General features: G+C 36.9%; 1 protein-coding gene across 3 annotated transcripts in view; it reads right to left on the bottom strand.

Annotated features, from left to right (window-relative positions):
* Positions 1-27,554, bottom strand: part of LOC129731693 (dopamine D2-like receptor) — a 738,323-nt gene that overhangs the window by 565,189 nt on the left and 145,580 nt on the right. For all 3 annotated transcript variants that reach the window (XM_055691893.1, XM_055691894.1, XM_055691895.1), the window contains exon 3: positions 9,972-10,162. In XM_055691893.1, coding sequence (XP_055547868.1) covers positions 9,972-10,162 — 191 coding nt within the window. The remainder of the gene's footprint in view (positions 1-9,971; positions 10,163-27,554) is intronic.

Below are 27,554 nucleotides of genomic sequence, written 5' to 3'. Positions count from 1 at the left end.
ACATCGTGCGTATTTTTGGACCTTCAAAGTTCTGTCAAATCTTAATTTAAACCTTTAATTACGACATCACTGGACAGGAATGGAACAAATGTTATGCGGTGCAAAAAGTTCCAACAGTTATAGTGCATGTATACAGATTAGGGGGGCAATGCGTATTATTTATTATTTATTGAAATTCACTAATTGACGCAAGACATACGTATTTTTGCTTGTCAAATTACGGTGGAACAAAGTTGTACAATAGTATTATTTTATCATTACGCTACAGTACAGTTTTTTTTCCTTAATACTATTATCATAATATAAACATTAGTTATTGAAATATAATAAGCAGCCTTTTTTAAACATTGCCTCCGAAGTTGTTCGTTTCAATTGCGTGGGTAAATTATTCCAGAGAACCACACTCCTCACATAAAAAGAGTTTCCATAGGATGTTGTTCTGTGCGAAGAAACTACGAAATTATTGGTTCTGCTGCTACGAGATGGAACAAGCTTTTGAAATAGGTAGTTCGGGGAACGCTTCGTTACAATTTTTTGCAGAAACAAATATGCTCGCATATTATAAAATTGTTGAAAAGGGCATCCAATCAAATTTTTCTGTAAATGCCACACTGACGTAAAACGATTTATATTATAGACATAACGTATACAGCTGTTTAGGGCCACTTCAAGTTTAATCAGTAGTGCTCTGCTCATTCCCATATACAGTCATACCTCGATATAAGGCAACCTCGATATAACGTAACTTTTACCTCGATGTAACGTAACTTTTTCCAATTTCACAAAGTTGAAAAGCTATGCCAAGGTTGTTCGCAACACTTGTGAACTCAATGCGGTTTCCTTCGAGTAACAGTTCCGGTGTTGACGAATTATCGGTGCGATTCTTTCCAAATAAGATGGCTTTCGTTTTGGAGTGGTTAATGTGTAGGCAGTTTTCCATCGCCCAACATGAAACAGCAATCATATCCTCGTTTAGACGAGCTATTAGATCCGAAGTTGTCATTCCTGGATGTATACAAATAAGTTGCACATCATCAGCAAACATTTGCATCTGCAATACTGCAACACATTTGGCAGGTCGTCTATATAAAGTGAGAACAGGACAGGTCCAAGGACAGAGCCCTGGGGCACACCGTAAGTTACTAGTAAACTTAGCGACCTTGTTGCCCCGCAATACATGGTTTGTGATCTGCCAGGTCAATATGAACGGATGAAAGCAACAGCAGAAGGATTAAAGTGAAACCGAGCACGGAGCTTATTGCATAGCCGATCGTGCCGATTGTATCGAAAGCTTTCGAAAAGTCTAGTAGGGCTAAAACGGCTTTGTTTTTATTATCTACCGCCACTGCAATATCATCATGAACTCTAAGTAGTGCTGTTTTTACACCTTGACCTTCCCGGAAACCGGTTTGGTGATCTGACAGCAGACTGTACCGAGTTAGGTGGGATACTGGTGCTTATTACGGGAGTCACTTCACGGTTAAATATATTTCACTCTCACGCTCACTTCACTTTTTTAGACCTATTCCCGATTCCACCTCAAGTGAGGTGACAAAAATCACCTCCGTGGAGTGAGATTGACAGTGAAGTGAAATTGAGAATAGGACAAGTAAAATGAGATGGTTTCCCAGCTCAAAAATGTCTTTTTTTTCATCGGGCAAAAAAATGAAAAATTGACCGCTTTAAGGCACAGATCAAACTCTGATTCGCTTCGTTACTGAAGAATAAATCCAGTATTTACCATTAGGTCACAAATCAATCAACTTTAAGACTTATGGCAGCTTCGTGGAATCATTTCACCGTTCAAAATGGTCGTGAAATAATTCCACGCAAACGTCGCTTTTTCCGTTCTCACTTCACTGATATGACACTCATAATAACCCATTTTCCACGGCAGATGTCACTTCGCGACGTTTTTCTCACTTACGTGAGTCCCGTAATAAAATTTTGTTCACTTCACTCTGATTTCACCGTGAAGTGACTCCCGTGGTAATAAGCACCACTATCTGCCTTTTCAATATTTTTTCTAACGCTTTCGAAATGGAACACAAAAGACTTATTGGTCGAAGGTTCTCTAATGAATTGACATGCCGTTTTTTCTCCAGGGGATAATTTTGTTCTCTTTCAATGTAGAAGGGAATTCCGAGTGAGCAATCGTTTTATGGAACAAAAACACAAGCGAGAATTCGAGAATAGCTTTGCGAATACTATCATTGAACCATGGATTGTGCATTTTCCGGTTTTTAGCGGTACGTAGAGGTATACAGGCATCGTGAACTGAAACCACATGTGTAGGGGTAAACAGGGTAAGACCGCCCTGCGGGGTAAGACCGCCCACCGTAGTTTTACTACCAAGTTATAAAATAATTGAAAAATTTCTTTAACGTGTCTATTACAGTATAATTACATAACATTTTGCACGTTTTTTGTTTTGATAGTGCGCGAACGGTCGCAGAAATAAATAAAAACAACCTTTCAGCTGGCAACCAGTCAATGCGCTATTGTTTTGCGGCAACGGGACTTAAGGTTTTTCAGTCTAAAAATCAATTGTTTTGTTCATGAAAATACGTTTAATCGCTTGCCTGAATCTATCTTCTTTCGGAAATATCGAAGGCCGTGAGTAATCTGGTAATTTTGACTACTTTTTCGGTCAAATATGAAAATGTTCCACTGGGGGTAAAGTTGTCCACTATACAAGGGGTGAAACCGCCACGTATACAACTGCTTGTTGTTTTACTTCAAGACCCAAATGCCTCGACACTACAAAGGGAATATTTACAGGATCAGTAAAGCAACTTCAAGCCACATAAGACATCGATGTTAATCGACCATTTTCGATTTGGTTGAAGCTTTTCTAGTAATATATTTTAACAAGACTTATTTTTGAAAAAAGTAAACATGTGTGAAAATGGTGTTAAAGAACCAAAATAATTTCAGAGCCAGGACGGTGTGTTTGATAGGTATGACGTCTCCGGCAGAATTGAAAATAGTAGTTTTTTACTTTCGAAAAAAGTACACACTCTAAAAAAATTTAAAGAAAAAATATAGAAATAGAATTAAAAATATATTTTTTTTCAATTTTTTTTGAAAAAAACATGTTTTTGCCTGTAAAATCTACAAAAGGTAAGCTAAAATTTTATGGTTGTTGGATCATGGAGTAATAGAAATGTTAATAGCTAAATTTTTGTGAAGGATTTTTTTTTTTTGACGGTTTATTTGGTGTATAAGGCGTTGGTAATTTTGTTCTTCAAAAAAAACATAGAAAATTGAAAATATAAATAAAAGAAATAATTATTATTAGTATTTTTCTATACATACAAGTCTTCAAAAGAATCATACAGATAGGTTTAATGAGTTCTAATTTTTAGCTTAAAGATAGGTATATTATGAATTCAATATCTTGAAAAACCCCAGTTTTGAAAAATCTATTTATTTTAAAAACCAAAAAAGTTACCTAAACATTGATTTGAACTTGAATAATCAGAAAACAAAATAAGTTCAAACTAAGAATAAAATTTATTTTTCAGATTTTTCACAGTGTATATTTTATTTAAAAAGAAAAAAAAATACCATCTACAACTTTGTCAGAGACAGTATACTGATAGAATCAACCGTTTCGGCCCTAAAAATATTGTTTATCCTCAAAAAATGGTGGGCGATCTTACCCCGCTGGTGGGCGGACTTACCCCGCATGAAAAAGATCTGCACGTTTTCAATGAATTTTAAAAATTTAAAAAAAATCTGGAAAATAAACAAAAATATTTCAGTTCTTATTTTTTAAATGCGGGTATGGAATAGAAGAACCTCTTAGCGAAAAAAAATGAAATTGCAGCCGCAACTTTTTTTTCTATAAACAGAATTGCTTGAGGGGGCGGTCTTACCCCGCTTACCCCTACTAAAGAACTCCGTTATCTGGTTGACGTCGTCCATTTGGTAGTATTGCTCCCACGGTATATTTGCCATCGCAGATTGTAGCGCCATTCCATCGAAATTAACGTAATCGCGGTATAATACATACCAGTTGGGTGTCAACATTATAATCGAAAGAGCAAAAGATCATGTCGTGTTTGGAGAGACCAGGTACAGAAATTTGATTGAAACGAATCATTTTGTCAAGTCTGTTTGTTGCTATTATGTCAAGCAACGAACTGCCACCGTTATGAAAATGCGTCGGTTCGGTTCCAACAATACTCAGAGATGCAGTTTCAAATACGTGTTCTAAGGTATCTCGTTTATCACTTTTTCGTAGCATGTCGGTGTTGACGTCTCCCACTAGTATAATGTTTTCATACGCTAGCAACAAGTCCGAAAGCTCAATCTGCACAAACTCAGATAAATCAGCGTTCGGTGGATTGTACACAGCAATTAGATGAATCAAATCGCTTCCAACGCTAATTTCAAGGGCTAAGCACTCCGTTATTAAACTTGAGTTTTCTGTTACGCGGAATGAGTACAAAACCTTATAACGTACACTATCTTTCACATACATAACAATGCCGCCTCCTCTCTTATAAAATCGATCGTTTCTCACTACATGGTAGCCTGGTATCGCTATTGCTTTATCCGTAACTGAATCACTTAACCAGGACTCAGTAAAACAAGCCACAGTCACTTTTGAGTCATTCAGCATACACCTTATTTCTTCTAATTTACTGCAGTTACGTGCACACAAGCTTTGTACATTCGCATGGCACATTTGAATTTGTCGATAGTTAAAACAGTTTGCATAACAATCTTCGGTATTAGGCAGCGTGGAAGTGTGGATGGAACTCTATCAGTCATTGCATTTTGTGCGAAGGCAACGTAATTTAAAAGGCAGCTTTATTCTAGTTATCAATATATCACACATTATAATTATCTTTTGTCACTATATAATCTTCGTACAAAATACTTCTTGTTTATCAATCATTAATTTCACATAACAAAAAAGTGTATAGTCAAATCTGAGCTAACTGTTCGACGGATGTTACTGCAAGCGATGGTCCATTCACAGATTTCTTCACGTATGCAACACCCAGCTTTGTAGACACCATCGCCAACGTCTTCTCCTTACGCATCCTCAGGGCAGTCCGTTTGGTTATCCTTGCATGGCTTGTGAGGTTCTCGTTTATGTAAATTCGTCTATCGGAGTTTATTCCAATATGTCTTAAGCACAAATCTCGTTTTAAGTGGTATTTAGCGTAGAGCTCGTCCCGTAAACTAGGCATCGAAAATTGCATAACTATGAAGCAAGCATCACCATCCGACAGAGGCTTAGAACGAAGCCGCTTGCAGTTCACATGAGACAATTTATTTTCATCGAACCCGATCGCTTTGGCCATAGACTTAATTTGTGCTTGTAGATCCTCACTGGCTAGAAAGGGTATGCCAACTGCGATAAGTTCCGTTCGGTTTTCAAGGCGACAGACACTTTCGGCAGCCAACGCAACACGAGCGTCAATATTTTCAATTTTATCACCAAAGGCGTTCAGTTCAGCAGTACAAGCAGCTTTAAATTCTTGCACATTTCTTTTATCTTATCGAGTTTGTCATTTAGTTCCGTCTTCATCACATCAATTTTGTCGTTGGTTTCATCGAACCGCCAGACCAGCAAATTAATTACATCGTCCAATGTTACTCCAGTCGGATTGTTCGTACTATTGGCCGCCACAAGTATTGCTCCTAAGACGTTTAGCATTGCGCTCATCAACAGACATTATTGTGGGTAGAGATAGAGAGCTGAATTGACGCACGGCAGCACAATAGGCGATGATTCAGCGATAGCACAATAATAAACCAGCTATGGCCAACGGAATAACTGCGAAATATGCGCAAAATTTTTAACAAGCACTTTTGAAAACACGTCCCGGGCAAACCGACTGTTGAATCTTGCTAGTAAGTATTACACGGTATCCGTCGAAATAGTTTCAATACACTATATTTGTTATATTCGAGGACAACTATTCCCAAAAAATGATCTGTGCAAAATTTCAGCTCAATCGAACAAGATTTGAGGGTGCCTCAAAGCGCTAACATTTGTGATTTTTCGACCTTCGAAAACTACAAAAAGGGGGAGTACAGGAAATTGGGAATCTCGAAAAAAATGTTTGACCAAAAATCGACCATCTGGGACTAAGCCGTTTTTGAGCAACCGAAGGCATAATATGAAATATTTTAAAACTGGCTTCGAAAATGACTCAAGATTTTAGTCATTCGGCAAAGAGCATCAATCAGTTTGGAATGATTTGGTCAAGTACTGTGAACTTTCATACAATCCACCCACAGATATTTAAAAAAAAGGGAACCATCCACAAGACAACAACTTGTATAACAGAAGCGTAGAAGACAAGAAAACATGAACAAAACTTAGTATTTTTGAAAAATGAAAACAGAAAAAACATTAGATTCATTCTATCTCGAACCGTTCGAAGATCAACCTGTATCAATATGTAAACAAAATCGTGAACCAAAAAATAAACCTACAGGAAAAACAATAATACCCAGCAAACAAATTGGCTCATTTAACTCGCGCTCAACCCGTATTTGGTAAAAAATAACTATAAAAGATGCATGAAACGTGCCTATGTATACAAATCTACAAAACGGGTCATATACGTACATTATAAAAAATTATTAAGATTTTGAATTACTTCGCAGGCTATCTTAAATGGCCATAACATAAACAAAAAGAGAGAAGAGAAGAAAAAAAAACAAAAAATGGAAAGAATCGAAATTGTGCATGACAATTGGGGAAGGACCATTTAAAATTATTCCACCCTGTTACACTATTCTTTCTTGGGGGTATGGTGTAGTATGAGATAGTAGTAATAAAATAATTTACAGGCAGCATGAGAAAAACCCACAAAAAAGTGTACAGGCAGCAAACTATGAATACTCCTAATGAAGCACACCTTCTGTGTCTCTATTTTTGGTCTTTCTACCCGTCATCACTTTTACCAAACACAGCAAAACCCATACCGGCATTTAAAAGACGTTGTCTCAGATTATACTCTTAAATCATATATTACTCTACCGCTGCAGCTGGCCTTGCTACTACGGATGCCGTCAGCGACGCCAACCGTTTTTTCTAGAAAATCTGGGAGTTGAAAAAAACAGGAGAAAGCAGAATATATAATTTTAAAGCTTTTACGGAAATATGTTGGAATTCGATTCAAAAATTTTGCGTAAATAAAAAATATATCCATATCTTGTACCGTATTATTGCATGTTAATCAGAAAAGAGAAATATAAAAAGCCTGGCAATTTTTAAGATGTGAGTGGAGTTCGATTCAAAATTAACAACCGAGGAGCATGAATATACCTAATACTGAAAAGAACATACGTGTAAAGGGAATAAATTCAATGCATGTGCTGACGAATAGTAAGCTAGATAAAACTGGAACAATTTAGGAAAAAATGGAAATATTCAATCTGCAACTGTTTCACTGATGTGCCCAAAAATAGCTCGAGATATCCAGGAAAAACTGGAGGATTTGCAACGCTGGCTGCCGCCACCGCATAAAGGCAACATAAAGAGAAAGTGCCGCTGCACCTAGGCAACTAGCGCTACCACTATTGCTGCTGATACACGCTGTTGCTGCTGCTTAGTTAGGACTGTCCTAGTCGCCATCCACTAATAATATGATTGATTTAAGCAGAAGCAGACTCTTATTTAGCCCAAATTTTACATTCTCGATTTACTGGGTGCATAATTCTGTCGACCGTACTAGGAAAAGCAAGCATTAAGCGACCAACCAGAGTTTGAATAGTTTCAACAAGGCTTGAGAATTTTGAATAATGCAATACTCATTTCGAACAATCAAATTATAAATTTCTGCATTTGGGCGGATGCATAGGGACAATTCCACAAAAAACGGGCTACCAATTTAATCGACCATTTCTGATTTGGCTGAAACTCTGCATAGATGTTACTACAGGCAAAACATGCCTTTTTGTGCTATTTGTTTGATTTTTTGGAATACGACTTATTTTTGAGAAGCGATTGAAAAATGTTATTATGGTAAGGTATTGATGATTACAAATATTTTAAGGGGTTGAAACGGTTTGTTTGATCGATATGATGTCTTCGACAAAGTTGTAGATAACAAGCTCATTTTTCAAAAATCTAATTTTTTTAAAACTACAAAAGATTACTTAAACAATAAAACCGGTCCGATCATGGAAAAAATAGTTCAAATTGGCATCGTTTGCCTATAGCAATGTCTATACGAAGTTTCAGCCAAATCAAAAATGACAATTTAAAAAAAATATCAAAACTTGGACATTTTTAGTGGAACTGCTCATAGATGATTTTTCCTGTTGATTGCTGCAAAAATGGAGGAAATCCTTCGAAAACTAACTAACCGACTTATTAGCATTTGAAATTGGATATATTTTTCCCTTTTTCCGTTTTTAGGTTATCATTTTACATCCCTGTGTAACCGAGCTTCCTGAAGGATGTTACGGTAGTTCTATATAAAAAAACTTCGTTAATTTTCGAAATCAGCAAAACAAAATTACCCAAAAATAACGTCTTTGCTGTTATGTAGCCTAGCATAGTTAGTCTGTCGCCGTGAAATAAAAAGAAAGTTAGTAATACCAAAACTAATGCTTACTTCGTAATGTAATTTTCCCAAGCAACTTTCATGCATTCAATTCAGATAAAGTTTTAATGTCAAGTCCTAGCACCTATCAACCCATTAGACCAGCATAAAAAAATATAGGTTACCATAAAATTAGCCCTTCATTTACCCAAAAAAGTGCATCAATCATTGGTCTTTATTGCCACTCTTCATGAAAACTTCCGGCAAACTTCTGGCAATAAGCAGCCATAACGGGCTTCCGTATAACGCGAACGTTCCTCGCTGTAATTACGGAGCAGTTACAATGAGGCCGTTAGTGCGGTAAATCAGCTTCCACTTCCACTTTCGCATGCATCCGGTGCCTAGCCGAACCTGGGACAGCCGGGAAGAAAACAACATAAATCAAATAAACTCTTCTGGAATCATGACTGCGGGCGGTCCGACAAGCAGACAGGCCCAAAAACCAATACTTCCGACAAAATCAAATTACGGTCGACGTCGGACAAAACACGGGATGTCGTACGGTTGGGCATTCCTGAGCCGCAAGTCAAAGAGAAAAAAGACCCAAAGTGACTTTTGGCACTTGAGATGAAATTTACAACGTTATAGCCTGCGTTTCCGTAACAGACGTTATAAATTATTCATGTTTGCTTACGCCACAACCGCAGCAGATATTCGAAAAGAAAAACCGAACGCTCCCGAAAAGTTCCAAATATTTAACGCAGGAACAGATGCAGGATTGTTGTAAAAAGCGGGTGGAATGCAGTTGGGTGAATTCAGATGTACGGTACGTATTCAAAACTTGCCCTCCAATTTCACCGCAAACAATGCGCATTCGCTCATCTAGCCGCCACCAGGAAAGCCCAAATTTGATTTTAATAATTTGAATTTTTGCAAGCAGAAAAGAAATAAGTCCTTCTAACATAACTTTTTCCATGGGGAGAATGGTAAACTTACACAGTTTCGGAAAGAAAATGAAAGCCACATTTTTGTGATACTTCACCGGATAAATGTTAGCGGGAGAGCAGCTTCTGACAAAAGTCGGCTGCTTCCCCCGCTTCAACCTTTTCGCTAGTCATTCTTATTACATCAACATTCCTGCTGCCAACCGCATTCCAACCTTTTTGCGTTCGTTCCATTTGCTACGACTGCACCGTTTTTCCAAGGATATACCAAAAAAATCTCTCGATTCACCGGGCTAGTTGTTGGGATTAGAAGAGGAAAAAAAACATAGTTTTTCCGTCTCACAGCAGCGGAATGCTCCACTTATCCATCAACCCGAATCTACCCCCGATCTCGGCTGGGTTGGGTTCGAGTGGGATCCCACAGATTGTGAGGCCATAAATAGTACGACCGACAGCGTTTGTGGGAGGGAAGAAATAATTTACAGGAAAAATTAGCACCACTTACCAGCACATAGACGGCAAACGGCATCACCACGACCGCAACCAGCAGATCGGCCAACGCCAGCGACACTATGAAGTAGTTGGTGACCGTCTGTAAAGTCCGTTCGCGGCACACCGCCAGTATCACTAGCACATTTCCGAACAGTGTCAGGATCGGGAACAGCACCAGTATCAGACCCCAGTAGTTGTAGTGAGCTGCAATGGAAGCGGAGAGAGAGAAAGAGACGAAAAGAGTTAGTTTTCGTAGGTGAAAAGCAGATACGAAACGAAAGTTAGCAGTTACCACATTTTATGGTCCTCATTTGGACGAATGATTTCGAATGTTTGTACGATTAATTCGGTAGATTTATTCGGAATCTGGGACAATTGGCCGGGGAGGGCTCTGATTAAGGACAAAGCATAGCACGAAAGACAAAACGAAAAACGTTCGTTTCTACCTAACCGAATCGGTTTCGGTTAGCTTTGCTAGAACTCACACCAATTTTCGACAGCTTAATCTGTGAAAGAGAACTAATTTTTTGCTTGGCTTAATTAGGTTTGGTCTAATGGGAGAGTATAAATGTGTTTGTCGGAGTTTTCGCCATTACTATTCTAACTAATAAAATATGGAACAATTTAATCCACCCGAGTGAAAATCCAACCAGCTGTTTCGTATGTGTCTTAGTTCATGATGGTTTTAGCTGATTTTTATTGAGCAAAAGTTTTGGTCAATCGAATGTTTTCTAGAACCTCGCAATAAACCGGCAATCATAGAGCATCAATTATCTAGTTATTATATTAAACTAGTACAAAAACTCAAGACAATTTTATGACCGGTAAACATTATGCTCCCAGCTGGTCTAGAGATACGATCCTAGTCTAACAAGCCAGTTATCGTAGCTTCAAGTCTCAGCTTGAGAGAGACTGTTAGTGTCAGTAGGATCGTAGCGCTAGCCCCGCAATTGTCCTGTACACTAAACAGTTGGCTGCGAAGTCTGTGTATCAGTAAACAGGAGGTCGAGTTCCGAATCGAAATGTAGTACCAAGGCTTTGCTTCGCTTTTTAAACATTATGCTAGTATAATGGGTTTTGCATACCAAAACATAGAGAAAAAAGTTTGATTATACACTTGAACAGAGTTGGAATCCATTCTATTCCATCGTCTTTTTATTTCTGTCGTATCCCGAGTCACGTTCTCACTCTTCGTCAACATCTGCTTTACAATTGCCCATTATTCCTCAATTGGGCGTAATTGTGGGCAGTTGGTTGGATTAATGTCTTTTTCGAAGAAATCCATTTCGTTTTCTCGATACCACTTCTCTTTAATGAAAATTTTCCATGACAAGCCAAAGATTAACAGGTACATTTGGAGCTTGAATGTACGGAAGAATACGTTTTTTTCAGGCACGCCTGCTTGTACATTTTGGATTCCAAAATGTTTAGTGTACAGAATTTGAGCACACGAACGCATGGTTTACTACTAGGGTATTTGTTCCATTATTCATCTCATCGGAATATCGGCTTAATTCACGAAGAATTCACGGATTAAACACCAAATTTTCACGACATCATTGAATAAGCAAACAAAATACGCCTACATGCTTATATGGCATCACCCAGCATTGGAAATTTAGTAAACTTAGCTAGATTTATCCAGAATTTTGTAAAACAAACTATTTTTCACAACGCTTCCATATCCATCTCAAAACTCGAATCACTGCTCAATTATTCATCTCACGACGCTCCCATAATCATCACACTGTTAATCATGAATGAATCACACTTTCATGAAAGCATGTAGCCGCTAACCGTCGTAGTAGGTTACCTAGGTACCCGCTGTAGTTGTTTACGTGCAAAATTGGTAACCTAGGTAACCACTGCAGTGCTGTCGATTTATGTCAATTAGGTCGAAATGATTCAACATTTTCAGTATGATTTTTTCGTATTAACAGAAACTGATTTGGCAACTTTTGATTATCTTCAACGCAGCGAACATGCACTTAAAAATAGGATTTATTATATTTCTGCTAATTGAAGCAAGTTTTTGGAAATTTAAGGTGAACATTTTAAATATTAAAGTATTTTTAGTGTAGTGAGTGGTTTTGTTGAGTGATTAAAATAAAAAGTAAAAAAACATTGCTTGGCTGCTGAACGAGTCCTTTTGTAGCCGTATAGAGCAATGCGTGGATTTTGCTTTCTGAGGGAGGTTATTGAAATAAATGAGAGAATATAATGGAACAGTTCTCCTACTACCTACAAATCCTACTTATCCAAAAATTTGATGCATATTTCTTATTCTATTTTTGTTCTAAAAATATTTCAAATCGAATCTGAAAAAATTTGAAACCATTGACATACAAAAGTTGATATGATTACTCCACACCTGCCATGTTTCTACACAATATTAAGGATGTTTACACAATTGTATACGGAAGAGACCATACATAAGCGTACTGATCCCGAATAACAATATTCGTACTGCGAAAACACTTGTCTATGGTTTTTTCTTCCCAGTTTCTAAAAAAGAAAACAATGCTGGTTCGCTGCCTGCCCACGGCTACATCAGTTCATCTCTGTACCACGAATATTTTCGCTCGAATCCGATGCCGATTGACTGCAAGCAAAAGTTTTACTTTTTACTTTGAGAGCAATAACAAAATATATACCTTTTTGTAACAAATTTGTTACTTGAATAGTTGAAAAAGTTGTTTGTAAGACACGACCGCAAAGTTAGCGTAGAGCTACGACAGCCTGTCTCATGTTAAAGAAAGATTGTTGTTAGAAATTGTGAAGTCATTTCATTGTGAAATTGTTAGGATTTTCTCTGCCACTCGCGCGTTTTGTTATATTCGGTTGTCTATTTGCTAGCTGTTATGGACAACTCAGTAGCTGATGACAACATCAGAACGAGAGTCATCTCATATGTCAAGCAAATGGCAGTCTGCAATCAAGAGAAATTAGTTTCTTAGTATTCATTTGATTGTGCGTGCAGCAGGTAAATTTTTTTCAATTTATCCTCACTACTAAAAAGGATATTATTTCTTCGCATGTACTAGAATTTGATACTTATTGCATGATTCATGGTTTACCTTTCTCGTGTTTTCAAAAGTATTAATATTAATAGACCCAAATAGGATAAATTAAAATAGGAAGTTTTGAACGAAAGCGACAATATGTCAATTTTGTGACAGTTGGTTCTCTATTAGTTTTAAAAAAATACTGTGAACCAATCACGGGTGTTGCATTTTCTTACTATGACGCAGTTAATAGCACTCCGGTTACTACTTCCGGTAAACTCATTTTACTACTTTAATTGAAAATATGTGGTCGTCCTTAAAAGGACGGCTGGTTTCAGTTTCCACAAAACTTGACAAACGGCGACGATACTACCCACAGACCAGAATCTAGCGCTAGGAGAGATGCTGTTCACTCTGTTGGTCCGTCCGATATTGAAAGTAGCTCGGTATTCGAAATCTCCGCTTGCAGGTAGCCGATTCAGTTCCCAGTAAATCATCCTCTTGCAACAGGGATAGGATATACCTGCTATTTAGTTAGGACCGTCCTAGTGGCCATAAATTAGTACACTGATTGGTTTGAGCAAAAGCAGGCTCTTATATAGCTCAAAGAGTGCATTCCCGGTTAACTAGATAAAACATTCTGTCGGCCTAAAGAAAAGCAAGCACCTAACAATGACGCTGCTATCGCTACCTTTGCTGAGCAGTTTCACAAAATATGTCCCAGTTTTGATATTTTTTTAAATCCTCATTTTTGAGTTGGCATAGACGTTTCTATAGGCAAAAGATGCCATTTTGTGCTATTGGTTTGATTTTTTGAACATGACTTGTTTTAGAGAATCTATTGAAAAATGCTATTTCGGGATGGTATTGATGGTTACAAATTTTTTAAAAGCCAAAACGTTTTGTTTGATCGGTGTGACGACTTCGATAAAGTTGTGGATAGTATTTTTTATTTCTGAAAAAAACATAGACTCCAAAAAAATTGAAAAAAATTAAAAGAAAACTTAAAAACTAAAAAGCTCACTTTTTAAAAATCTGATTTTTTTTTTACTAAAAACTACAAATAATTACCTAAACAATGAAACCGGTCCTATCATGGAGAAATCAGGATAAAAAAAATATAAACACGACCGTTAAATTAACGTAGAATTGCGACAGCCTGAAATTTTACATCAAAAAATTAATGCGACCGCCTGTCGCCACTCTTGTTTCACTCAGATGTGGAGTAAGCATCAAGTGTATTATTTTTTGTGCGAGCGGCAAAAATTCACAGCTATTGGCAGTGGCCAAATGGTTGGAAGCAAAGGTGACACGATAGATCCGGACAAAATTACTAGCATGTACGGACATGTTCAGCAATACTGTGCAGTGCTACGATCCGCCGGTTGGTCTGTTTGCTGTGAAACGCTGCGATCGAATAAGTCGCCTGCTCAGTAGAGCATCCCAAAATAACACTTTTTCAGATAGTCTGGGAGCTCAACCGGAAAAGAATTGGTTATGGTGTAACAAAAAAAAGTTTTGTATTGCGACAACTCTGGAAAATATATAGTCGACGTGCTAATTTGAGTTTTATGAGCAACTTTTATTTTTCACGTTTCTTTATTTCCAGTTTTTTTATCATTTGTAAATTCAGTAAAACCGAACCCAAATATATTTTTTGCGCATCTTTCGGGGTCTAAACTGAGATAGAAAAACATGTTACGGCTTGGCTCAAATTTCATTGTTACAAATTCCTTAGCTCTTCTGAAAATTCTTAATGTTGGTGTTTTCTGAAATTAAACCTTTAAAAACCGTACCAAACTTTACGCTAGCAAGCATCCTTCATCACAGAAATATGGGAAATTTTATGAGGAAAAATTTCCTAAAAGACACAATAATCCTATCTTGAATCGTCATTGAGCTATTCGATTTTCCCCCTTAAAATTTCGCATCTTTCTGTGCTATGGAATCGTTGCTAGCGTAAAGTTCGGTACGCTTTTTAAAGGCTTATTTTCAGAAAACACCAAAATTAAGAAATTTCAAAAGAGCTAAAAATTGTGTAACAATGATATTAAAGCCACAACAAGCCGCAACATTTGTTTTTCTCTTAGAGCGGACTCCGAAGGGCGCGCAAAAATATATTTGGTTCGGCTTTACAGGATTTTCAAGTTCAGACTAAACATTTTCCAGAGTTGTCGCCATACAAAAGTTTTTTTGCTAAACCATAACCAAAGCCCCCAGACTATCTGACAAAATGTTATTGTGAGACGCCCTACGGCTCAGCCTTGCTGCGCTAAAATGAGCTGCTGCTCTGCCGGTTGTTGGTCAAGCAATTTTCTAATAAAATTCAACCGTGCTCTTGCTGATGTAATAGATTCTATGATGAAGACTACATTTTTGCATGCTAGCTTTTATACGTGACTACTGAGAGTTGATTTTGTATGCTTTAGCGTCGGCTGTGCTGAGGAAAAAGGCCTTGTTTCAGCTCTGATTGGTTGAAACTCAGTTCTACATTTTTCAATAGTACATTGTACATTCTTGACTTCTCCACGATCGGACATCTTCATTGTTTAATCTTTTGTAGTTTTTATAAAAATAAATCAAATTTTTATGAAATTAGCTGTTTTAGATTATTAATTTTTAATTTTTCCTTTAACTTTTTTTCAAAGAAAAAAGCATTTTTTTAAGAGTGTACATTTTTTCGGAAAGACATAATTATTATCTGCAACTTTGCCAAAGACGTCACACCGATCAAACGAACCGTTTGTTATTACAATACCTTCCCAAAATAATATTTTTAAACAGCTTCTCAAAAATTAGTCGTGTTCCAAAACTTAAAACAATAAAAACGTCTATGCAAAGTTTCAACCAAATCAAAAATGACAATTAAAAACAAATAAAACTGGGATATTTTTTGTGGAACTGCTCATCTGGTGAAACCGGGAACAAAACACGAGCCCTTAATTGCTGCTATTCTAACTCATGTTGAGCTGACAACTTTAAATACGGCAGAAGAAGACTATTCCCGATTCCGGGGAAGATTGATGCCCAGCATCTTCCAACCAATAACTTGTTTGTCGAGTAAACTATTTTATCGAATTGCAAATGTGGGCAAAATCCGTTACAGATGCACAGTGGTGTGATTACTCGAAATTACTATGCATAAACAGCGGTACATACAAAACTAATTGGATTTCAATCTAAAGGTCGGCGTGTTCTACTGAAAATTCTGAATTCGTTTTAGAAAATCACACATTACACTCCATTCAAAATGTTGAAACGCCTTAGTAAAATCGGTTAGTTCGACTTTTCAACAGCATTTCAAACTTGATTCTCATGTCAGCCCTCCAGCCGCACAACTGCATTATGCAACACGCGACAGCCTAACCCTATCCCCGCGGAGAGAATTCAGTTTTTACATCGAAAAATGACATACAAACTCTTATTACTCAGCAACCGCATGCATAAAGTGGAACTTAATTCCATAGCACCTTTAACCTTCATCCTAGCTTGAAACAATTATTTGCATGAATGACCCGCATTATCCCAAATTGTCAAAAAATATGAAAAGTTTACTATTATAAAAATAAAAAAATCACTTTTTTGTGTTGAGAGATAGAAGAATAGTTAATTAGCAAAATTGTAGGAAACTCAAAAATATGAAACTTTGTTAAATAAATAAAAATCCTATCTTTATTGGGTACAAAGTTATAGAGTATATTACATGGAACTTACTTGAAAGTTAGTTTTTCGTACTTAACTTCTGTTAGTTGCATTTTACACGAAAGTGTTGTTCGGAGGAATTGTTAGGACATATAATACACACATTTTTGACAAAGCCCAAAAAACTCCTGGAAGTTTCCTTACAAAGTTATATCATATTTTAGCTTATTTTTTCGATAACTTCAACAACGTATAGGTTAAAAAGGGGCAAGTGGAATCATGATGTCAATACTATTTCTTGAAGTTAAGCTGAACTCCTCTAGGTTCCTTCCCAATTCACCCATATTAGAGTACGGCGAGCATATGTTACAGTAGGTTTTCATATATCAAAAATACTAACTTTTTTGTGTTAAGAGATAGAGGAAAGGTTTATTCGGCAAACGTGCAAAACTATGAAACTTTGCCGAACAAATGAAAATCCTATCTTTTTCGGTACAAAGTTACAGAGTTTTTTCTGTAAAAGTTACCTATAAGTTAATTTTTTGCACTTAACTTTTGTCAGTTACATTTTACAAGAAAACGTTATGCTAGAGAAGAATTTGGACATACAAAACACCCGTTTTTGTTGAAGGCCACACATCTCCAGGACTTTTCCTTACAAAGTTATAGCATGTTTTAGCTTATTTTTTCGATAACAGCATTTTTGGTTGTAACCAATGAACATTTAACGGGTTGTTTTGCGCAACTATCGTTCATTGGAATGGGGAAAAATAGAGTCTTTTTGTGCAAACATGAAAGTTGGTAGTCGTCATATTGAATTTAAATTTGCCTTAAAGGTTCTTACACGAGTCGGAAACCTATGCATTTACACATTTTGATCGATGAAAAAATGCACAGGTTACAGCAGTTCACGGAATTGTCGAAATCGATATTTGTTTATTTTTTTTTGTTTTTCGATGCCAAATGTCTTAGAAATACATCTCACGTCACGAGGTCTGGCATTATATCAAGTTTTTTCGCATTCCCTTTGTTTCTACTACTATATTTTTCAGTTAATTTAACTTTCTAGTTTCATCGCTATGTTTACTCCTTAACGTTAAAAATTAAAAATGCATGACAGTTCTTAGTACAACGAGAAGAATAGAAAAAAATATTTGTTTTTGGTCCGGATTGATAGCGGAAACAATAATGGAATCTTCCCACTAAAGATGTAATTGTTACCCACAATGTGTTGAGAATGGGAAAGATTTTGTTGTAAATCGGATAAAATTCAACTAGTAGCATCCTATATAATCAGAGTGATAAAAAAGTTGAAGAGGTTGTTTATAAGACACGACCGCAGAGGTAACGTAGAATACGACAGCCTGTCTTATGTCAGTGTCTTTCTTGGAATAGGTTTGGGAAAACACTCAATTGGGGTTAATTAATTTAAAAGTCTATTTGCTCCAGATGACGTTTACCTCTGTAGCCGGCACCGCGGTTTCACTTGCTGCCGTTGAATGAAATTGAATTGTTTTGTGGCTGTCTTTTGTATCAAGTTGCACTAAGATATCTTAATTTAGGCAGTGGCTACGAAGAGGCTATAGACAAGGACAAATAGTGCATTCTCCATCTATGATATAACAGTACAAATAACAATTTTCTGCATTTTACGATAGCGTAGATAATTTTACAACTGATTGCTGCAATTAGTAAGACTTTCGCGAAAAATTATGTGATTCAGGCTCACTAGCTCAGAAATTCTTCAGATAAACTTTGAGGTTAATTGTGTTTGTCAGTGCCATTTATTGACAAGTGAATATTTTTTCAACATGGCAAATTTGTTATTTAGTTGGATGATTTACAGTGATAATTAAATTCTACATGAGGTGATTTATTAGCAATTATGTATATATGAAAATTTCAATCGCTATACTGCTAGCCACACACGCTAGCCGCACGTTATATAGCAAGCCACACACGCTATATAGCAAGCCACGTACGCTATATAGCAAGCAACACAAGCTATAGACATGCACAGACACGCTAGACATGCACACGCTATATAGCAAACCAGGCACGCTAGCCGCACGCCTTATATATTAGGGACATACGCTACAGATATTCCACGGTGTCTCTGGTTGAAGAACTTATCCAAAAAAATTAGTATCGCTCTAACACTCGTCATGCGAAAGCTTGAGCTGTCCCCTTTAACATCCTACCAAAATTGAAATGTTCTATCGGGGGGTCTAGAACAATTTGTTTTTGAACTTATATTTGTAATTGAAAAACTAGTGAAATGGAAATAAATAGTATGTTTCAGAAATACAAAAAGTTATCAGAGTTGTCTAGTCGTACTGAAAAATTCAGGGTTATTTTTATTTATATAACAAAACACAGCTTTACATAATATCAGATTTTTTGAGAAGGGTTAAGTGGGGTGAAAAGACCCTTGAAAATTTGGAGTCGAAAATCAGCTGAAAACAAATAAAATGTTGTAAGTTTGATAACATTGATATTGATTGATGATTTTGATTGATGATTGATTTGATTGATTTCTTCAAAAATCGACATTCCGTCCTATAAAAAATATAAAATGCCGGTTGTTGAATGTTGCTGTCGTGGTTTCATTATAGGATATTTGCATTTTTCTTCAAAATAGTGATTATTACAGCTCTTTTTTGCTTGTCAACAAAACTGGACCCTGTATCTAAGCTACGCGTTTTGTAGAGCAACTCAAGAGCTTTCATTTGATGTTATTAAAAAATGCGCCGTTTTAGTAACGAAATGATGGCCTAAACCTTGTTGTGAAAAAATCGATTTTTTTAAACGGTGCACTTTTTGAATACGTCCAATAAATGCTCTTGAGTTGATTTATAAAACGTATTGTTTAATTGTAAGACCTAGTTTCGATGACAAAAAAAAACTCCAAAAATCACCATGTTTTTGAAGAAAAATGTAAATATCTAAATATGAAACCTCGACAGCAACTTTCAACAACCGACATTATATATTTTTATAGGATAGAATTACCATATCAGTTATCAGAAAATCGATTAAGCGTACAAAAAGTTATAGCTTTTTTTGTCTTTTCAGCAGTTTTTGGACTCAAAATTTTCTAATCTTTTTTACCCCACTTTACCCTTTTCAAAAAATCTAAGATTATGCCAAATATTGTTTCATTATATGAAAAAAAAAAACAAAACTTGGTTTCAACACTATCTGATCGGGCCCCCCAGCACCTTAATCCCTTGATAAGTATACATAGTTCCCATTCCACTTCAATTACAAAAAAAATGTCTGAAAAAAAATTGTTCTGAACCCGCCGATGGAACATTTCAATTTTAGTAGCATATTAAAGGGGACACATTGAGCTTTCGAATGATGAGTATAAGAGCGATACTAATTTTTTTCGGATAAGTTTCTTCTACCAGAGACACCGTGATTCACACACGTTATGTGCACACACCCTATATACATACGCTGGATGATGGTGGCTTCTCAAACCACCTGACGGTGCGAGTCTCTTTCAGTTTCAGGTTGTATTTACCCAACGATATCTGAATTGGATTACCGCTGGTGGGGTCCAACTCAGATCGAAGGGAAGCCGAACTAAAAGAGGTAGGAACTGCAGCTAACCACTACCACCGCCGCTGTTGCCCGATGCTGATCCACTCCGCCTATTGCCATCGGTGTTGATGTCCTCTGCTGTTGCCTGCTGCTAGTAAACTGATTTGCTTGAGGAGAAACAGTCTCTTATATAGCCCGGAGAGTGCATTCCCGGCTAACTAGGTACTCCATTCTGTCGTCCTTTTTAGGGAAAGCCAGCAAGCGACCAATCAAAAGTCGACACTTGCGTTTCGACAATGTTCAACAGTTTTCAATATTAAAATAGTTTGAACAATCAGATTACAATTTTCTGCATTTGGACGGGTGCTTAAATGGTTTTCCAATCGATTACTGCAAAAATGACAGAAATCGGTTAGAAACTGACTGGGTTTAAAACGGTTGAAATTGGACAATTTTTGTGACTCTCTCGATGTTTTCGGTTTTGAAATTGGGACCCTGTAATTGTTGCCGTAAGACGTATTCTACGTCAAAAAAAAACAACACGAATGAAAAAAAATAACACTTCAGCAGCAACATTTTTCAACTAACCAAGAAAAAAAACAGGAAAACGACCGTAGAGTCAAGTAGATGAGAATTAGCCCATTCTCGAGTGCTCTAGAATTATGCCTCAAGATTAGTAGGATTTCTCAACAAAAAGAGTCACATCATTTCAAAGTGGGGGCGAATGTAGTGTCACCCATCGTTCCCCCTCTTCCCATTAGTTAGAATATTTTAATAACACCAGATCCGGATTTTGAATTCCTCTAAGACGAAGCATCACTTTCCGACGTCCATAATCAAACCGTCGTTCGATGTTAACTTAGTTTGATTTTTTTATTCACAAAATACCATGCTTAAGGATCAAGTAATAGAAAAGGAAGCGTATAGTAAGTGAGCTACAAAACATTTTGCCATAGAACAGAAGCAATGTCTATCGTAAAAAGAAACGTCATACCCATCAGAATGTGAGTTTGATTGCATCAGAAATTAAAACGTATTTGAAACGACCTTGTAATGAAGTATATTTTCTTTGAAGTTTTTTTGACAGAAGTAAATGAAATAAGTACAATTTCACAAGCTCTCTTGCTTTCTTTTTAATTGACCAAATATTGACGATAGACCTGCCGATAATGGAACTAAAATGGCAACATTCTTAAAGTCAATTTGAATGCTTTGCTTAACTTTTCAACACCTTTCGTAAAGAAATAAATGAAATTAACTAATTTAACGAGACTCGACTTCTAACCTACGAAAGGTATTAATTAAAAACGGAACTGACGAAAATTGATAAAACCACAGCTCAGTTCAGACTTTTACGGCTCTGATCATGTTTGCTGTGAAATGGAAGCAAAACTTCCCATAACAAAAGCACAATTTACTGTCTCTGCCGTTGTGCGCATGCTATGAAATATGGAAAAACCTACATGCTGGGTAGGGGGTGCTCTACGCTGAAAACGGTGCTTTCGAGGCGGGAAGAGCAATAATTCAAACCGGTATTCAATGAAAAACATTCTCGATTTGCAGTACAAGTTGCACTTACTTGTTTGAAAAACGAAGCAAAATGAATGTTCTAGTATAGCATGTTTAAAATTAAACAATTTAAAGATGAATTTGAAAATACGGTTCACGAATCTTGTCCTGTACAGAGTGCCGGCGTTAGATGATGTGAGTTGTTTTAGTCATCAGCCAAAGCAAGAGGAAGCAAGCAACTGTGGATTTATGTTTGCTTATGGCATTCATATTTCAACTGGATCTTTGCTCAAATGGGTAGTCGAGCTTAAACCACGAACGAACACCAATAATCCTGTAGTTTACTCCCGGGCAGCGGGTAAGAAGAGCATCCGGATTCGGTTCGTGAAACCACGGCAGTCGTCGTGGCGCATTGTTCCCATTAACTTACCATCACACTTATACACTCATACTGAAACAGTTAGAAAGCATTACAATGTTTACATTCATAATGTCTGTTATCATTCTGCCAACAATGGTCAACCGCCATGGTATATTGCACAAACTGCCAGCGACCTGATGTCAGTTGTCTCTCGCGCATGCAAACACAACGCATTCACGCTCCGAGGATCCGTTCCTAGGTCGGATAGCAAACCAGAACTGGTAGACAGATACCGACGCTGCCCGTAACGGAAGCATGCAATGCAGTGAGTAAAATGGAAGTTAACAACCGGACCGAGTCCAACACAATGTTCGTACACTGGCGCGGTAGAACGCTCTCATAAATGGAATCGCATGTTACTGCAGAATTCTAAAGGTATGCTGAAAGCAAGTGCTGGTTAATAAACTACCATCCTATGCATGGTAGACCATGCGCCTCCACTGGAATATTCTTCAAGATTAATAAACATTTGACTCACAATGTGAAACATATATTCAAACTAGTAATTACGCAACATAGAGTAACATTTGTCAGCTTAGACTACACAGTCAGTGTGCTTTAACATACAAGCTCGACATCCTCCTTCAGTTCAGCAGCCTCGTTCGTTCCTTGGTACGAACGAATGTTTGCGCCCGGTAGCCGGTTTTCTAATTGCAACGAGTTGGTTTGTTTTCGACAAGCATTCCCGGGTTTCAGATTCACGATAGCGGCGCTGCTTACCGTGCGTCGCCGTCGGTGGCAGCAGCAGCAGTGGTAACCAAAAACAAATATCCGGAACTGTTCATATCTTGCTGAAACGGTCAAATTTACACAGACGTTCCTCGAGGAACCATTACCGTTGTCTCGTACGGAACAAGGCAAGGCAAGGTAAAACACTTAACTCGGGATATCTTCCTGTGAAACGGCAAACGGATGAACCTGAAGGGAAAATAAATTTGATTTTATTCCGTCCGGTATACAAACCGAGTTATGACATCTTAATATTAATAAATTTTGAAGCTGTAACAGCACCCAGACTTTGACTGCGGACCAAACCAGACAACGATGACGGTAAGGCAATGCAAACAAAACGAGCGCAGTGCGGAGCTTCTGCCCAGAAATAGTTTGCAGACTGGGACAGTAAAACTCGACCCTCGGTAATTTATTAATTAATTATGTCAGACATCCCAGGGCCTGAGCTCGGGTAATCAGACCGTCATCAGACCAGACTTCAAGGCGCTTCGAAACTTTCAGGATGCCGGAGGACTTAATAAAGGTGTACAGCAATTTGCAGGTTTGCTGTGCCAAATTAAGTTGACGATAAGTCGACATAAGTGGCTGCCACAGTTTTATAGCAAGGAAACCGCTTCGGATGCAGGAAAAAGTACGGTTGAGTTTCCCCCATCGGATAATGAAAAATTTACTACTCTTGCAAGATAATAAAGTCGGTTTTGGTTGGTTGTTCCACACATTGCCAGCATCCTACTGGCAAGCTATTTTAGCTGCCACAGCATCCACTCTAACGAGTTGTTCTTTATGGTAAAAACCGACACAGATCCTTGGTTTTATTTCTATTAAAGTTCGTCACCAAACGTAATCCCGTCGGAAAAGGTGGGACATTTTGCAAAAACAAAAACATTCGACGAACGAAGACCGTTTTTGAGACAAATTTTCTATTGAAAAGAGCTTGGAAAAATAATCTTCTCATGAATGTCTCGTCTAATTTTGTTGAAAGCAGGTAAATTAAATTTGAAATTACAACAGCAAAATGGAATAATATAATGAAGCATTCGTTTTCAGTTTGCTACATGAAAACACTAATTAAAACCGCAACGTCTGGTTCGTTCAGCGCATTTTGTGAACCGGTTCCAAAAAACATATCAAACTATCATACAAAACAAAGAACAAGCAGATGAAATGATTTAGAGGCAGTGACGAATGGCATGGATTTTCTTCAACAAATTTAAATGAACAAATTACTACTAATAAGGCCGTATATGCTAGTTTAAACTATTTTCGCATATGAATTTAGATATTCAAACTTTGAACTTTCAGTTTTAAATGTTGAACTCTAAATTCCTAATTTATAATTCTGAATTTTAAATTTCAATTTTCACAATTTGAATTTTGAGTTTTGAATTTTGAAGTTCAAAATTTGAATTTTAAATTTTGAATTTTGAATTTTGAATTTAAAATTTTTGAATTTATGAATCGAACATAAAATTTGAATTTAATACAAATCAAATCCAAATCCAATCCAATTCCAATCCAAATCCAATCCAAATTCAATCCAAATTCAATCCAAATCCAATCCAAATCCAATCCAAATCCAATCCAAATCCAATCCAAATCCAATCCAAATCCAATCCAAATCCAACCCAAATCCAATCCAAATCCAATCCAAATCCAATCCAAATCCAATCCAAATCCAATCCAAATCCAATCCAAATCCAATCCAAATCCAATCCAAATCCAATCCAAACCCAATCCAAATCCAATCCAAATCCAATCCAAATCCAATCCAAATCCAATCCAAATCCAATCCAAATCCAATCCAAATCCAATCCAAATCCAATCCAAATCCAATCCAAATCCAATCCAAATCCAATCCAAATCCAATCCAAATCCAACCCAAATCCAATCCAAATCCAATCCAAATCCAATCCAAATCCAATCCAAATCCAATCCAATCCAAATCCAATCCAATCCAGATCCAATCCAAATCCAATCCAAATCCAAATCCATTCCAAATCCAATCCAAATCAAATCCAAAACCAAACCAATTCCAATCCAAATCCAATTCAAACCCAATCAAATTCCAATCCAAACCCAACTAAAATCCAAATCCAATTAAAACCAAATCCAGTTTAATCAAATCCGAAATCTAATCAAAATCCAATCCGAATCCAATCTAATCCGATCCAAATGCCGGCGCGCCGACTAGGAAGCCGTTGCTGATTACACTGATTTTTCCTGATTTTAAATTAACGGAAATAATAACCGATGAGTGTAAAAAGCGTGTTGAATTTAAACAAAGAGTTAAGATTTTGTGATTCCTTTTTTTGATTTGAATAAAATAAAATTTATATATTTGTCATTAGTTATTATATTTTGCGAAGATATTTGCGATTCGACAACCTTCGTAAATAACAACTATGGCTTCCAAACACTGGTAACTGTAAAATACCTTTGAACAATACTAAAAAAATTTAGATTACTTGCAAAAATATATAAAGATTGCTAAGTGATTTTTAGCTAAAACAATGATATAATAAATTGCTGATTCATGCAAAAAGTTGCTGAAAATTGTGCAAATCATAATGTTTGTATCATTAAGCTTAAACAAAAGTTTTTATCAAACAGTTCTATAAACACATCGATAGTACACTTTATCAAAATCAGCTTGTGAGTTAAAACTTTGGTTAAGTAATGTCAGATTTCTCATTATATTTGCAAATGGAGAAGCCAGCCCGTATTACGATGGAAAATGTGGCATTGATTCCGCAGGTCGACAAACCGGAAAAAATGTTCCCCCCAAAACTCGAAAAAGCTACTCTAGGAAGATTATAAAAGTCATCCGAGCCCCAAAAAAAAACGCAACAATCAGTCGGTAGTTTTTGGGATCCACAAAGCATAAAATTCATCAACTACCATCAGCATAGTAAAACAATCCATAAATAATATCATTGTACATTAACGATCGATTAAACGTTCAAATCAAGCCAAAAGGATGGTCATTAGTATGGCGATGAAAAAAGTGCTTTTTCACCAAGACAACACTCCCGCTCATTGTGCTCGCGGTACGACTGATAATTTCAAATATTTGTTAGATTTAACCCCGAGCGTCTATTTTATGTGTCTCCGTTCAGCAATAATGCTATCTGGCAAGCGTTTTTACTTGAATGAAGAAATAGAGTTTTAAATAAACGACAGTTTCGAAGGACGCGACGCGCAGATTTACAAAACTGGCACCGAAATATTACTTAGAATCTTAGTACTGTTTATTTTATTAATTATCTATCAGATCTTGATTATAATTACTCTTTTTGTTTTAACTTTTTTTAAATAAGGTATAATTCAGTTAATAATACTAAAAGATACGGCGAATAAACATTTGAGTGTAAGAAAATAAAAAATGCTACTTTTTATTCCACAATAAATCACGAATAACTTAAAATCACGTTTTTCAGAGCCATACGGTCTTTGGCAAAAGTTTTCCCCATAAAACTTCCCATCTTTTGAAAGTCTGCAGTTGATGATAGCATTAGGCTTGATACCCACTTTAGATCATTGAAAGTCCAAAGGATAGAAAAATTTTCAACAAATAAAAACGGAAAATTAAATAAGAGCATTCTCGCTGAAACCAGAAAAACCAGGAAAGTGACAGGAGGTTTTAAAAAAATGATTTATTTGTATTAGTTCGATCAAACGGAGTAAAAAGTAATAAGTGAACTTGAATTAGTACCTGTTGTTGGACCCCCCATTCGCCAAGCGGTGGACAAGTTTTAAAAAAAATGAGAATTGAATATTTTATCGAGCTATGTTTCCAAATTTTGCTGCAAAACCCCTCCACAAACAGTGCGTTATTATACAGGAAACATCTAGGGCTCTCGTATGAAGTGTTGAAAATTTTAACCGCCATCTTGAAATCGCCATTATTCTGAATATGATCAGTAAACGCTTTTTTGGAAAAGTTGGCAACCACCGATTTCAATTCTAAGACAGTATTTGAAAGGTTAGAAAAAATCCTACAAGATACATTCAGAATATGAGGTGTTTCACGTTAAAACATGTCCATCGAGCTAATTTCCGAGTTCCAACATTTTAAGCGCACGCGGCGCCATCGACATTGGAGCAACACTTTTTTTAAAACGATGTCTAGTTACATTGAAATCAAACACATTTATATTATTTAGTAGGGCAAAACATCTTTCCAGTGGGTCATTTTGTCCGAATACAGTCCGGTGCGTAGTAGTCCGGAATAAAAAGCGTTGGCGAGATCGACGCGCTGGCGCATTGAAGTTCACCTGTTGCAGTAGGTCCGGGTAGTCAATATGGTTGCGTACCACGTCGAAGGCAAACATTCGTTGTAAGTATGCCCGTCTTTGATGCAAGGGTTCCAGTTTTATTAAACGGCATCGCTGGTCATACGGCGGTAATCTTTGTGGGTCGTTCCAAGGTAGTCGTCGTGCGAGCAATTTGGGTTTCGTGGTAAGGAGCCCAAATTTGAACAGCGTATTCGGGGACACTTCGGACAATAGAGCAGTAAAGCGTTTTGACAATAGAGCTGACAGTAAAGCGTTTTGACAATAGAGCAGTAAAGCGTTTTGAGAGCGTACCAGATGGTGTCGGAAACCGGCCTGACTTTACGGATTTATATTTCACGAAAGCGGATCTGTCCCGTAGGTAGGAGCGCAACCACAAAATAAGCCAGTTTGGGAAGCCCAGCTTCTCAAGCTTTTTCAACGTCAGCTCGTGGGGTACCTTATCG

The sequence above is a fragment of the Wyeomyia smithii genome, chromosome 3 (assembly GCF_029784165.1).
Source record: "Wyeomyia smithii strain HCP4-BCI-WySm-NY-G18 chromosome 3, ASM2978416v1, whole genome shotgun sequence".
NCBI classification, from domain to species: Eukaryota; Metazoa; Arthropoda; class Insecta; order Diptera; family Culicidae; genus Wyeomyia; species Wyeomyia smithii.
The sequence above is the reverse complement of the archived record's forward strand: the minus strand, read 5'-3'. Positions and strand labels throughout refer to the sequence as shown.